The sequence below is a fragment of the Nycticebus coucang genome, chromosome 12 (assembly GCF_027406575.1).
Source record: "Nycticebus coucang isolate mNycCou1 chromosome 12, mNycCou1.pri, whole genome shotgun sequence".
Lineage (NCBI taxonomy): Eukaryota > Metazoa > Chordata > Mammalia > Primates > Lorisidae > Nycticebus > Nycticebus coucang.
The window spans coordinates 49,236,965-49,253,079 of NC_069791.1; the positions used below are offsets into that span (position 1 = coordinate 49,236,965).

Here is a 16,115-nt window from a genome sequence, read left to right on the forward strand (position 1 = left end):
TGTCCAGTTACTTCAGGGATTTTGTGTATTAAATCCCACAATTCAAGTATAGAGTGTTCTGGATTTTTGATGTAAACTATTTTATCTATAATAGTCACACTTGTTACCCCAGATGCCATAATTTTTTAAAGCCACAGCACTCTGCCCAAGATGACAAAGTGAGACTCTGTCTCACAGGAAAAATAAATAAATAAATAAATAAATAAAAATTATTTTCAATGATGAAAAAGAGTCAATAATGGTTTGAATTTTTCAAACCATTATTAAATTTTCAATAATGGTTCTATGTATATTATACATTCATTATTTCCTGCTTTTGATGAGATTTCAACATCTCAATCATATTTAAAAAATTTTTATCATACTTTTCTCATATTTCAGTAATTTTATAATATTCCCTTTTTCTAATATATTTTTCATTGCATCGATGTTGCATTTTTACTCTTTTTGCAGCATTTGAAATTATATTTGTTTTCTCTGTATAATCCGTATAAGGTATATTACTCTTATTTCTTGTAAATATTAAACCAGTGTTGTGTTTCTGAGATAAACTCACCCTGGTCATTTTGTATTATCCTTTTAAAAAGATCAGTGCATGTATTATATTAGAAGTAAGATTTGTTTCTTCATGCATGTTCACAGGGAGATTGTATTATGCTTTTATTCATTGCTATGCACTTGAAAGTTCTTGCTATTGAGACTATGCTGGGAAGCATTTCTTTTTTGATACCCTGCAAGCCTTTGTGTAAGAGTATTATTTTATTTTGAAATGTTATTATTAATTAGTGATGTGATCTGAGTCTGTAGAATATATTTATGACAATGTTTCTATAACAAGCTCAATTTGTTTACTACCTGTAGTGCTTATTCAAGTATCTTTTCTTACTATATTTTGGTCATTTGTGTATTTTAGGATTTTTTATTTCAAATGGATATTAAATTGTATTTATAAGATGGATCATGCCTTGTTTTTCACCTGTAATATCCAAAAGATATACCCACAATTAATCTAGAAATAAAATATTTGTGCCTCATCAAGTACTTTCTTAAATAATTAATCTTTTGTTAATTTTATTAAGTATTTTCAATGAAAATATCACTGACTTTGAACCCGCCTGCTCCGGTGTATGTGGCTGGCACCTTAGCTGCTTGATACATTCTTCTTAGTAAAGTATCTCAAGAATGGAAGAAAAAGTATCCAATGTACTCAGCTCTACTGTGAAACTAATTTATGGCTTTCATATGAAAGCTATAACCCAGTTAAACCTAAGAATATGGGGAAGGGGGAAAAGGAGGGGAGGGAGGAAGAAGGATGGGTGGAGGGAGGGTGATTGGTGGGATTACACCTACGGTGCATCTTACAAGGGTACATGTGAAACTTAGTAAATGTAGAATATAAATGTCTTAACACAATAAGTAAGAAAATGCCAGGAAAGCTATGTTAACCAGTGTGATGAAAATATGTCAAATGGTATATAAAACCAGTGTATGGTGCCCCATGATTGCATTAATGTACACGTACACAGCTATGATTTAATAATAAAAAAAAAAAGAATTTTATGGCTAGACATGATGGCTCACGCCTGTAATCCTAGCACTTTGGGAGGCCAAGGCAGGAGGATTGCTTGAGGCCAGTGATTCAAGATCAGCCTAAGCATCATTGTACACCATGATTGCATTAATGTACACAGCTATGATTTAATAATAAAAAATCAGCCTAAAAAAAAAAAAAAAAGAAAATGTCACTGGCTTTGTTGACCCTGTCTATTGTGTCTTATGATTTTATACTATGTGTTATTTTCTTTCATCTATTTCACTTCTACTTAATTTAATTTCAACTTTAAAAAAATTTTTTGATGCATATTCAGATAATTCCATTTCTGAACTTAGTTTTTATAGTATATGTCTTTAAGGCAATTAATTTTTCACAAGAAAGAACTTTGCTCTACTTTACTCATAATTCAAATAATAGAATTGGTGACTATCTATTGTCTTAATGTTTGCCTCTTTCTGTAGTAACATGACAATTAAAAATCATGTAGATTTTTGAATTTTTGGTTATAAACTTCTATTTAAATAAACTGTAATTACAGTATTTATTGTGAAGCTGAAAAGATCTACATGTTTCTTCTAATGTGGTGGTGTGTAGAGGAACTGGTTTTAAGTGTTATTTATTTTTCATTAATTATTATTAACTGAATAGTGGCCATCATGACATGTGGGAGTTAGGTTTCTAGTGTAGTTCAGGCCAGGCATTTCTGGAGAGCTTATTGATCAGAGTCCAGGTTCTTCAAACCCCATAAGTACTGACACATCCCACAGAAGGCTAGGAATAGCCTGATGGTTCACACAGGATGTCTGGCACCAGGCAGCTCAGGGATAGCATTCTGGAGGTCTCATTTGACCAGAGTTCAGAATCCTGCTCCTCCAGGTGCCACATATGGCCTGACTGATATCTTGTGGCTGAGAATGGAACACTTAGCAACTAAAGAATACTATGCCTGAGTCTTGCCCAGTTGTAGATGGGAATCACTGAAATGAGTTAGGCAAGTTAAAGTTTACCCACAAATATGTAAAGTGTATGTTGTAAACATATGATGTGCTTGCATGATTTCTCGTCTTTTGTTTCCCTCTTCTGACTATTAATGATTACTTAGGGTGCTGTGCTTTAAATAAAAAATTAACTTTATGCTTTGTGTTGTCAACATGATTTATGGTTTTGGATTGAATAAAGAGACCTTTGGGATAATGGGCCGAGGCTGCACTTACTAGATGCTACTAGCTGTAGTATATGACTCTCACTAGCTCCCATCAGTTACATCACCAGAGATAATGATGAAGTCTTAGTCTTTTCTCACAGAGACTACCCTCAATGCAGATCCCAGCAATGATTGTGGGACCCAGGCCACCACAGTGACAGGGATTTAGTGTAATCACCTTTTTATTTTATTTTTGAGACAGAGCCTCAAGCTGTCACCCTGGGTAGAGTGCTGTGGCATCACAGCTCATAGCAACCTCCAACTCCTGGGCTCAAGTGATTGTCCTGCCTCTGCCCCCAATTAACTGGGACTACAGGCGCCTGCCACAACCTGGCTATTTTTTTTTTTTGGCCGGGGCTGGGTTTAAACTTGCCACCTCTGGCATATGGGGCCAACACCCTCCTCCATTGAGCCACAGGCACCGCCCCACCTTGTAGTTTTAATTGGCATTTCTCTAAGGATTAATTATGTTGAGCATTTATCATATTCTTCTTATCCATTTGTCTATCTTCTTTTTTAAAAAATCAAAATATTAAGTGGGTACAAATATTTTAGGTAAAATTGATTGCTCTTATGATGCTTGTTGAGTTCCGGCTCTAGGTGTGCCCATCATCCAAATAGTATTCACTGTACCCATGAGGTAGGTTTTTCTGTCTCCTCTATTCCCTCTTCCTTCCTGGTGGATGTTCACTGGGTTTTACTTCCCTCTGTGCACACGTGTGGTCCTTAGTTAGTTCCAATTTAATAGTGAGTATGCATGGTGTTTGTTTTGCCATTCTTGAGATACTTCACTTAGGAAAATGGTCTCCAGTTCCACTCAGATTGTTGCAAAAGGTATTAATTCATGGTTTTTATAACTAAGTAGTATGCCACAGAATACATATGCCACATTTTATTAATCGGCTCATAAATTGATAGGTAATTGAGTTAATTACACCTCCTTGCGATTGTTAATTGTGCTGCGATAAACATTCAAATGCAAGTGTCTTTTTGATGAAAAATCTTTTCTTTTTAGTAAATACACAATAGTGAAATTCGTCCTCAAACTTTTTAAACAGGGGGCCAATTCACTGTCCCTCAGACCGTTGGAGGGCCGGACTATAGTTTAAAAAAAAAACAAATTCCTATGAACAAATTCCTATGCACACTGCACATATCTTATTTTGAAGTAAAAAAAACAAAACAGGAACAAATACAATCACACCACCTCACGTGGCCTGCAGGCCGCAGTTTGAGGACCCCCGTGATTGAATGGTACATCACCTTTTAGTTTCTTTGAGTTATCTCCATGCAGCTTTCCATAGAGGTCATACTAAGATGCCATCCCATCAATAGTGTATAAGTATTATATTATCTTTGCTTCTATGTCAGCATCTATTGTTTTTTGACTTTTTAATAAAAGCCATTCTATGCACTAATGTATTATCTCATTGTGTTTTTAATTTGCATTCCTCTGATGATTAGTGACATTGACTTTTTTCATATTTATTGGCCATTTTTCTCTCTTCTTTTGATAGCTTCTGTTTATGTCTCTTGCCAAATTTTAAAAGTTTTATTTATTTGTTTGTTTCTTGAGACAGAGTGTCACTATGTCGCCCTTGGTAGAGTATCGTGGCATCATAGATAACAGCAACCTCAAACCCTAGGGCTCAAGTGATTCACTTGCCACAGCTGGAGCTACAGGAACCTGCCACAACGCCTGGCTATTTTTAGAGACAAAGTTTCACTCTGGCTCAGGCTGGTCTTGAACCTGTGAGCTCAGGTAATCCAACTGCCTCGGCCTCCCAGAGTGCTAGGATTATAGGCATGAGCCACCATGCCCAGACTGTTTTTTATTTCTTTATTGCTAATTTGCATAAGTTCTTTATAAATTCTGAATATTAAGTGTGTATCAGATAGGTAACTTGCAAATATTTTTTCCCATTCTGTAGGTTGTTTTCTCTGTGTATGTAGCCAGTATTACCTTGATACCAGAGCCAGAAAAAGACAGAACATAAAAGAAAATGATAGTCATGCCTTATAAAAAGGGATTTAAAAACCCTCAAAAAAATACTAGCAAACTTAGGGCGGTGCCTGTGGCTCAGTGAGTAGGGCGCCAGCCCCATATATGGAGGGTGGCAGGTTCAAATCCGGCCCCAGCCAAACTGCAACAAGAAAATAGCTGGGCAGTGTGGCAGGTGCCTGTAGTCCCAGCTACTCGGGAGGCTGAGGCAGGACAATCACCTAAGCCCAGGAGTGGGAGGTTGCTGTGAACTACGATGCTACAGCATTCTACCGAGGGTGATAAAGTAAAACTCTGTCTCTACAAAAAAAAAAAAAGAAAAAGAAAAGAAAAAAAAAATACTAGCAAAGTGAATTCAACAGAACATCAAAAGAAAAGAACATCCACCAGAGTGAAGTGGATTTCATTCCAGGGAAACAGGATGATTAAAGATACGTAAATAAATAAATGTGATTCACCACATAAACAGAAGCAAAAACAAAGACCATAAGATCACCTTAAAAGATGCAGAAAAAGCATTCAACAAAATTCACATCCTTTCATGATAAAAACCACAACAAACTAGGCACAGAAGGAAGATTTCCCAGGATTATAAAAAACATATGTGAGAAACCCACAGCAAACATCATACTGATTTGGGAAAAGTTGAAAGCATTCCCCCTAAGAAACGGAACATAACAAGGATGCCCATTGTTACAATTTCTATTCAATAGAGTGCTTGAGTCCTAGCCAGAGCAGTCAGGCTAGGAAAGAAAATTAAGAGTTTCCAAATCAGGCAGGAAAAAGTCTATCTAGCTATCACACTTTTCTGATGATATGATGTTGTATGTAGAAAACCCCAGAAATCCCAAGAACAGTTTTCTCTAATGTTACCAGAAATTTTTTCTGTAGTAAGTCCTTGGTATCAGAGTTTCAAAGAATGAACATCTGGACCACAGAGATCAGTGATAAGATAGGATTTATTAGATAGAATGGACTGAAGGAAGGAAAGCCACCAGAGCCTCTGGCAGAGGAGGAGAGATCTAAATGGAAAACCCTGCTTGGGTCTTTGATCTAGGAGCTCTATACTGTTTAGGGAATTACAGTTGGTCAGGACCTGGCAGACTTCAATGTTGATTAGTGACTGAGGGCATTAACAAATGAATGCAATTCCTCCTGCTCTGGAAAAAAGCAGCAGGAGATTTTTAGAGAGTGCAGTTTGGAGAGAAAAAGTATGTTTGCTTAGGCCTGGAAAATGGGGAAGGGTCCTCTTCCAGCTTTGAATGGGGGAACACGGTATTGGTAATGGATGAAGAAATTCAGCAAAGTCTCAGGATACAAAATCAATGTACATAGATTAATATAATTCCTATACCTTAATAATAGTTAAGAATCAAATCAAAGACTCAATGTCACTCACAATAGCTACAAAAAAAGTATCTAAGTATATATGTAACCAGGTGTTAAAAGAGCTCAACAAAGAGACTATGGAACCCATAGGAAGAAAATGTAAAATATATTAAACAAATGGAAAAATGTATCATGATCATGGACAGGTAAAATCAACATTTTTTAAATGTCCATACTATTCAAACTTATTTACAAATTCAATGACATTCTCATCAAATTGCCAACATCATAACAGATTTAGAGAAAATAATTCTACACTTCCTTTGGAACCAGAAAAGAGTCTGAATAGACCAAGCAATCTTAATCAAAATGAACAAATGTGGACACATCACTTTATCAGACTTCAAACTATACAATAGGTTACAACAGGTTATGGTAATCAAAACAGCATGTCATTTGTACCAAATAGAGACATAGACCAATGCAACAAAAACCCAGATATAAAAAACCATTGACCTACAACCAACTGATATTTGATGAGGTGGAAAACAATATACAATGGGGAAAAGATACCTTATGCAATAAACAGTGGTGGGAAAATTGGATAGCCATCCACAGAGGAATGAAACAGAACTACGACCTCTCAACACTCCCAAATATTAGTTCAAGATAGATAAAGGACTTGGATCTAAGGAATGAAATCATAAGAATTCTAGAGGATAATGTAGAAAAAAACTTTCTAGATATTGGCCTACACAATAAAAATTATGACTAAGACCCCAATGACAATCATAGCAACAATAAATATTAATAAATGGGATTTTTATATTTTCTTTAGAAAAGCTACTGATGAGATTGTTTGTAAAGGAAACTTCAAAGTTTCCAGCTTCCTAGATATTTGCTGAAGTTCACAGTTGTTAGGGATGGAAATTCTGGTTTATAAATGTTGTTCTTTATATGGGGTATGCAGAGGTGTTATAGGTATTGTGAAAGAGGCACATAATTTTTTTCTAATTCAGAGATTGTTTTTAAGTTGATTGCATTGTGTCATCTACAATAAATTGAAACTATAGTAATTTCTCAGAATAATTAATGACAAATGTCACTATCTGTTGATAATATTACTATGAGTGTTAGATTTTTTTCCATCTTAATAGAAGTGACATGACAAGAATATGAAAAGAGATATAATATTAAGATTTAGCAACCTAGTCTAAAAGGGAGTCTTAGCCATCTAAGGCATACTTAAAACTTATTGACATATTTGTGATTGAGATGAAAAAAGAAAATGACCCACAAGGTTGGTCAAGCCTTTTCCCCTGTACCTTGTAGAATATGAACGCAGCTTCCCAGAGTCACTTACAATGGACGAACTAAAGGACACACTTTAGAATCCTACTTTGTCCTTACAGTAAGAGCCCAGTGTCTCCTGTTTTGGGAGGTGTCTGATAGATAAACTGATTTGACATTAGCCCGTATGTGAGAATTTCCTGTGCAGACCTTCAGTGACGCAATGATGAGAAATCTACTTTTTCCACTCTTGCGGCACTCTGAGCCTCTGCCGGGCACTCTGTGAAGATCACAGACATTGTTTGTTCTTGTCCAGAATTGATGCCTTTACATTTCACCTTTTATTTCTCAGCTGCCTCGGGCCTTTCCTGAGAGCAACCTGGGTTCTGCCCTAAAGGATGCGTGACCTTATGGATGTGGAAGGTATGTGTTGTTACCCTCTATCTCTCAACTAGCCTTCCTCATTTTGCAGAATATTCTAAGTACTAGGTATGATGCATCTGAGGAAATTAATATGCAGCAGAATCAGAGTAGAAACCAATTTCTTTATTTGAAAAGTTCGGGTTAAAAATCTAATATATGAAATATGTTGGAGGAGTTCCCAAGTTTGCAGATTGCTGCCTGTGGAGACATCAAGACATTTATGTGGGTTAGTTAGCAAACATAATTTAAGGGAAACCCCTAAATATCATCACAGCGAACAATTAACGGTGGATTAGCCATCATTACATTGACACTGAATAATAACATAATTCATACTTAGCTTGCCCACTATAAAAGATTACTAAAAGGAAATACTTCTACGATGAAAGCTGCACATAATTCTTCAGTGACTTGTATTAAAACAAAGAATATTTTATTTTTAATTAAAATAAAGATAAGGTAAATTACATAAAATGCTGAACTTAGTTAATATACAATTGAAAGACGTTAAAAGATTAATCAAATATTGCAGGAAAATGTACCAGACTGATATAAACAATTTGTGTAATGATTTATTTTCCATGCATTTACTGCCATGAATCAGAAACAATAAAATAGCAATTGTGAATAAAATAACTACATAGCTAATTTTTACAGAGAACTCTAGGTGCCGGCTAGAGTGGTAGATGTTTTACATACATTATATTTTGTATGCTCTTATTCCTATTTTAGATTATGAGGCCAGGTTATTAGATACTAAGTAACTTTTTAAAGGTTACACCATGTGAATTGCAAAGCCAGAATTAATTCTAGATCTCAGGGACTTCCAGAGCCCAGTGACATTCCATTACATGAAAATACTCACACTACTAATGTGTGCTTTGTTGACACTGACTAACATAATAACTTTCTGGAAGTCTGAAATAAAAGTGTTCTTCCATAGCTTATATACATTTTCTATTTATAATTTATGGTTTTATATATATATATATTTTTTTTATTGTTGGGGATTCATTGAGGGTACAATAAGCCAGTTACAATGATTGCAATTGTTAGGTAAAGTCCCTCTTGCAATCATGTCTTGCCCCCATAAAGTGTGACAAACACTAAGGCCCCACCCTCCTCCCTCCATCCCTCTTTCTGCTTCCCCCCCCATAACCTTAATTGTCATTATATTTTAACAATAAAATTAACTGCCAAATCTTCTGTAAATAAGACTCAAAGATATTTTGTAGTCTTTCTAATGCTATTTAAGTTAATGATTTCTCGTTATGCAAATGAAAGTCCACTGAATAATACTAAGTCCACTTTAATAAATTAGTATAAAGCACAAAATAAAAGTGATTAGTGCACAGGCTAAAACACATGCCAACTTTCCTATTCTCCATTTTAAGATCACTCAGTCTTTAACCCATTACAGCCTTTCAAAATTTGATTTTCAATCAGTACATATATTTTCTAATACAATATTATAGTTTTTGATACATGTATTATATTAATGTAAAAATGTATCTTTTAATCAGACTTTTAAAAACATATATACTTTTATGGATTTCCTTATTACTTGCTACTTTACCTTTCATTATTCCAGGAACAATGTTTTGAAAAGTGTAGAAAATCTTATAAAAATATTTTATCTTAAGACAACTTGGTAAGCTTTAAAGAAATTAAGAGTGAGAACTTTAGATTCTTCAATGCAAAATGAGAACCAATACCCACTCTCCACCTCATGCTTTCTGACTGCACCAGGATTCTTGTCATTATAAAAACCATTTACTACTTTCTTAAGACCAGGTATCATAGAGCACAGGCCCTGACATCCCACAGCTGCAAAGATGGATAACCAAAGAGTGATCTACTCTGAAATGAATCTTCCCCAAAACCCAAAGAAGCAGCAAAGAAAGTCTAAAATCTCCTTTTCAGAATGTGAACAAGAAATGACCTATGTGGAATTGCACCTTCAAAATGAAGCTCAGGATTTTCAAGAGGATGGCAAAGTTTCCCACTGCAAAGGTGAAGAACTCAATAGCTCCTCAATGCAACTGTTCCAGGATGGGCAGTTGTGGTGCAGGGGTGTGGGAAAGACCGGGGAATGCTTATATAGTTTTATTCCTAAAGATCAGAGTTCTGAGTTGACATATACAATTTTAATATGAAATGAGCAGACAAATTTTACTCATGTTGTTGAAATCTGTAGTCTTTTCCCAACAACTCATGGAGCACTACATTTACTGAGAATGCAGTGCTATATTCTGAGAGAAAGATTCCTGTGGTAGGTGTGGGTTTGGTGATTCCCTGTGTATCTGGGGTCTCTGGGGTCTCTTGTACGTATTCTAACAAACTGCCTCCATCTCTCCTTTCTCAGTGTTTCCGTTTCTCTCCCCGCAGGTTTACCATTCCCTCCAGAGAAGCTCATTGCTGGGATCCTGGGAATTCTCTCTCTTGTCTTGCTGTTCACTGTGGTAACCAGACTTGTCATTCCCTGTAAGTATGTTTTGTTTTGCAAGAATTGTTGAAAGTACCTGTAAACACTTCATAAGATCAAGCGATAGAATTCTCATTTTAAAGCATGTTTTAGACTAAATGAGAAATGAGTATTCAGAATTTTTCAAAAGTATAACTAAAAGAATAATTGTAAAAAGTCTTTGCTTTCAAATATATGTATATATTAAAATTTCATAGGGGTGCCTGGAGCTCAGTGGTTAGAGTGCCAACCATTTGCTTCGTGGCTGGTCGGCTGGAATCCACCTGGGCCTGCTAACCAATAAACAAAACAAACAAACAAACAAACAAAACCAGCCAAATGTTTTGGCAGATGCCTGTAAGTTTCAGCTACTAGGGAGGCTGAGGCAAGAGGATCACTTGAGCCCAAGAGTTGGAGGTTGCTATGAGCTATCACACCACAACACTCTTCTAAGGGTGACAGGGTGCGACTCTGTCTCAATGAAAAAGAAAAAAAATTCATAACATAGACATATTTTAGGAAGAGTGACAAGCTTACCAACATATAAAAATTAACTTTTGTTAGTGGTTACGACAAATAATTCCTGCATTACAATATATGCAGTACACAAAAGTGGTGAAGTATGGTTTTGTAGGCTCTGAAAAGATATTTTTCCCTCAAATCTTCTTTACTTTATTTTTTCTAGCTAAAATCAGTTTTACCACAGATAATTCTAAGTGATACAGCATATTTCAAAGACCTTAGTTATTGTGACATTTTTAGATACTAATTTTTAATAAGGATTACTTAAATTTTTCTAGCTACAATAGCACAGACGCAGAGCAATTCTTCGCAGACCATAGGAACTCAGAAAGGTACCGATATTAATAATTTTATATTTTGTTTTGATCTTTGGCTGTGCAAAAATGATCATAGATATTTTTTAAGGGTAACAAAATATTGAACAATAAATTTCCAGAGATAAAAGTAATAGGGGGGTATTCTCTTATCTTCAATAATAAGTTTAAATACTCATTTGAAATCACTGCACCCTCTTTCTGCTATTTGACTCAAATTTCTACTGCTACCATTTGGAAACAGTTAAATCATTTTGATTTTCCAAGAAAAGTAGTTTTGTCGGTGATTTTTCAGACATTTGGAGGGTGAATTTTTGTTTGATGTGTTTCTTTATATGACAGTATGATTAGGAGATGAGAGGTTGATACTTTTCTGTGCATATGTATGAGTGCTTTTCTTTAAAATATTTATGCCTATGAGGATGTAAAGACATGTACACACAGTTTTATACCTTTGAAAATGTATGAAATAATAATCATCTTAAAAATTCATATTGTGGAGATAGTAATTCATAATTTTTCCTTAGCATATCAATGCGGTCATTGTCCAGAAGAGTGGTTCACATATTCCACTAATTGTTACTACTTTGGTAAGGAACGCAAAACTTGGAATGAAAGTTTGATGGCCTGTGCTTCTAAGAACTCCACTCTGCTTTACATAGATAGTGAAGAAGAAAGGGTAAGATGTTAAAAGTTTCAAACATTTTAGTAGAAGCTTATTTCAGTCAATATTGTATTTGTAGAATTCATCAGATTCTTGTACATATTTTAGGTTAATTATTTACAGGTCTATACATTATTCTGTCATGTGACTTCACCAGGCACTGTTTGTTTCTACTTATAATCTAATGTATTTTTAAGTATTACCAATTGTTGTTGCTCATGGAAAACGATGCTTCTATAAATGCTTTTATTCTAAATTAAATTTTGCAATTTAGTTGCACAATGTATAAACACATTGTGAATGTGCAAGTTTATCACGGAGTGGACTCCTAAAATACACATCAGATAGCAAAATAAGAGTTTCTAGCCCCAGTAGCCCTGCTCTTGTGAATGATCTCATCACTTCTCCTCCCTCCTTCTCAAACCACTGTCCTGAATTTTGATATTACAAACTTTACCAGTTTTTGAATTTTAATAAGTGACAATATGCACTTTCACAGCTGTTTCCTTTTATCCTTTGTGATATTTGTGGACGTCACCCCTATTAATTCAGTGAGCTCTAGTTCTTAACTTTAGTTAACTAGAGTATTATCCACATGCCCTTAGGGACATAGGGGCTTCCTAGATGGAGCAGAAACCAGTATTTTTGGCTTCTATGTCTCTTATTTCCTTAATGGGGGCCCTTTCAATTCCTTTCAAAATGATAACTCTGAGAAACACAGAGTTTATATTAGCATCAGGAGAAATGTCTGTATTGGAAATTTATTTAAATTCATGCTATATTTGTTTTGCCAACATGAGTTCCTATTAAATTACGTGGATCATTATTTTCAAAACTAAAAATAAGAAGAAGAATGAAATTACTAAGTATTAAGTGTTTAAGAGTTCATTTTAAGCCAAAATTATAAAGTGGTTTTCAACTTTAATATTGCTTAAAATATTAATTTTGTTTTGACAATTATAGATCTAATGAAAGAACATGGTACTTGCACTTTTAGACGTTTGTAAAATTTCAATAATTATTTAAATATAGAATATTTATGTTCTTGTAGAAATTTCTGGATTCCCTGTCACTTTGGTCATGGGTTGGAACCTTTCGTCAGAGCAGTGGTCATCCATGGGTGTCAATAAATGGCTCAACTCTCCAACTTAAGTAAGTTATTTTCAATGGTGCTATCTAGTTGAAAAACAATAAAATGGAGAACAACAGAAGACAAATATAAGTAAGTTTAAGTTGAATTACAGGCATTTAGAAGATGTTGAAATTTAGGGAAATGTTGATGTAAATATTAAAGATTGAACCACAGTAGACTCCCCTTGTCAATGGATTCACTTTCTGTAGTTTGAGGTAAACGTAGTCCAACCCTGGTCAGAATATTTTGAAATGAAAATCTGAGAAAAAAACATTTTATGAGCTCAGTGTTCTGAGTGAGTAGCAGGATGAAATTTCACATCGGTCCTCTCTGTCTTGCCTGGGACCTGAACCATCTGTTTGACCAGCAGATCTGCACTCTAGCGGTGACCCACGTATCAATCACATAGAAGCCCTTTGGGGAGCAGACCAGTTGTAATAATAGTGCAGTGCTCACATTCAAGCACCTCCTTTTTACTTAGTAATCACCCAAAGGCAAGGGGCAGTGATGCTGGCCTGTTGTTATCCTTACTGTTTTGTTCTATTAGTTATTGTTTTTAATCACTTTTTGTACCTAATTTCTAATAAAACATTATCACAGGTGTGTTTATGTATAGAATAAACACAGTATATAGTTGAGTTCAGTAAAATAGGTGGTTTTAGATATTTACTGGTGGTCTCGAAGCACATTCCTTATAGATATGGGGGATTATTGTGTTATTTTCATAATAGCAATTGCATTGAAACTTACTAGCATTGCATTAGAACTTCATTAACTGTATTCTTGAATTTCTTTTCTTAAATTACATGGAAAATGCTTTTGTTTAATGGATTGTCCCCATGAAATATGACAGAAATATGTATTTTTGCATTGCATTGAAACTTCATTAATTGTATTCATAAAAGTCTTACTAGCATTGCATTGAAACTCATTAATTGTATTCATAATTTTTTTTCTTAAATTACATGGGAAATGCTCTCATTTCATGGATTGTCCCCATAAAATATGACAGAAATATGCATTTTTCTTTATTGCAGCATAGAAGAAACAAAACGTGGTGAACGTAATTGTGCTTTCTTTTTCTATAGACTTGAATCAGATGTATGTGGATCTTCAAAAATTTACATCTGTAAGCACAAACTTTAGAAGGAAAACACCTGAGTTTGAATTCAGCTATTCATTTCATATTTTGTAAAATGGAAATGATATTTTTATTGAATAAGTCAAAATGAATTATTTGTTTATAAATAAAAATATTAACAAATATATTTGTAGTATAATACACACATCACAAAGAACAGGATATCATTTCTTTTTGTGTCTGGGTTTTTTTTGCAGAGCATTGTGTTTATGACATGTCACCTTTTTAAAGTTCTATGTTATGTGCAGATTCTTTATATGAAATATTAAGAAGAGGCAAACCCATACAGAAAGTGGAATAGTGGTTGCCAAAGGCTAAGGGGAGATTAGAATAGGATGTGACCACAAATTGCTACATTTTTTTTCATTTTGGCGTGATGAAAATATTGTAACTTTCAGAGGTGATTTTTGTTGTAAAACTGCAAATATGCTAAAAGTTTGCTTATTTTTATTCTTACATGGATGGAAAGTATACAATCTAGCTGGGTGCAATCTTGTATGCAGATACAATTGGATTTAAACCAACACGAATAATGAAAGACAAAGATGGACACTACATACTGGTTAAGGGAAACACACAATGTGAAGAGATTTCAACAGTTAACTTCTATGCACCCTATCTTAATGCTCCTTGATGTATAAAATAAACCCTAACTGATCTTAAAAATATGATATCTTCCCCCACTATAATAGTTGGAGATTTTGACACCTCATTGGCAGTACTGGACAAATGCTCCAAATAGAAACTAAATAAATAAATAATGGATATAAATAAAACCTTAGAACAAAAGGACTTAATAGACATTTATAGAACACTTTATCCTAACAAAACTGAATATACATTCTTCTCATCAGCCCACAGATCATGCTCCAAAATTGATCACATCTTAGGTCACAAGGCTAACCTAAACTAAATTAAAAGAACATAAATTATCCCCTGTATCTCCTCAGACCATCATGGAATAAAAGTTGAACTCAACAGCAACAGAAATCTTCATACTCAAATAAAATCATGGAAACTAAATAACCTTATGCTGAATGATAGCTGGGTCATAGATGGCATCAAAAAAGAGATCATTAGATTTCTGGAACAAAATAATAATGAAGCCACAGACTATCAAAACCTGTGGGATACTTCAAAGGCAGTCCTTCAAGGGAAATTTATAGCATTAGATGTCTTCATGAAAAAAAAAACAAAAAAAACAGAAAGAGAGGGCAGGACCTGTGCCTCGAGGAGTAGGACACCAGCCCAATATACTGGGTGGAAGGTTCAAGCCCGGCCCTGACCAAAACTGGAAAAAGAAGGAAAGAGCTAAAGAAATAAAGCAATAAAGAAAGAAAGAGAGAGAAAGAAAGAAAACAGAAAGAGAACAAGTCAGCAACCTAATGGGCCATCTCAAGCAACGAGAAAAGGAAGAACAATCTAACCAATTTAGAAATCTTGAGTAGACCAATACTCAAGTACTGAATAGCATCAATTATACAAAATATCCCAAAAAAGAAACCCCCTGGACCAGATGGTTTCACACCAGAATTCTATCAAACCTTTAAAGAAGAACCATATCTATAATGCATAAACTTTTCCAAAATATACAGAAAGAAGGAATCCTCCTCAACACATTCTATGAAGCAAATATTACCCTGATCCCTAAACCAGGAAAGGACCCAACAAAAAAGAAAACTTTAGACCAATATCATTAATGAATATTGATGTAAAAATATGAAAGAAGATGTTAGCAAACAATACAACAACACATTCAAATTGATAAAAACCCATGATCAAGTAGGTTTTATCCCAGAGACACAGGGTTGGTTCACCACACCCAAATCTATAAATATAATTCACCACATAAATAGAATCAAAAACAAAAAGCATAGGATTCTTTAAATTGATGCAGAAAAGGCTTTGCTAATATCCAGCATCCTTTTATGATAAAAACAGTCAAGAAAATAGGCTGAGAAGAAACATTCCTTAAACTGATAGAGGCTATTTATAGGAAACCCACAGCCAATATCATATTGAATGGAGTAAAACTCAAAGCAATTTCACTTTGGAACCAGACAAGGATGCCCACT

The 16,115-nt window shown here is 34.6% G+C and overlaps 1 protein-coding gene across 1 annotated transcript; it reads left to right on the forward strand.

Moving 5' to 3' along the window:
* The first annotated feature begins 9,638 nt into the window (after positions 1 to 9,638).
* LOC128561949 (NKG2-A/NKG2-B type II integral membrane protein-like) lies at positions 9,639 to 14,045 on the forward strand. Its single transcript, XM_053556603.1, has 6 exons — positions 9,639 to 9,816; positions 10,192 to 10,287; positions 11,068 to 11,121; positions 11,631 to 11,782; positions 12,819 to 12,919; positions 13,988 to 14,045. The coding sequence occupies exons 1-6, from the start codon at positions 9,639 to 9,641 to the stop codon at positions 14,043 to 14,045; spliced, it is 639 nt and encodes a 212-aa protein (XP_053412578.1).
* The last annotated feature ends 2,070 nt before the right edge of the window (positions 14,046 to 16,115 follow it).

Excerpts from the sequence above, each read along its gene's own strand:
- LOC128561949 (XM_053556603.1), top strand. The coding sequence starts at position 9,639 with ATGGATAACCAAAGAGTGATCTACTCTGAAATGAATCTTCCCCAAAAC. Across the intron at positions 10,288-11,067 it reads AACCAGACTTGTCATTCCCT|CTACAATAGCACAGACGCAG; the intron begins GTAAGTATGTTT and ends AAATTTTTCTAG. Across the intron at positions 12,920-13,987 it reads GGCTCAACTCTCCAACTTAA|ACTTGAATCAGATGTATGTG; the intron begins GTAAGTTATTTT and ends CTTTTTCTATAG.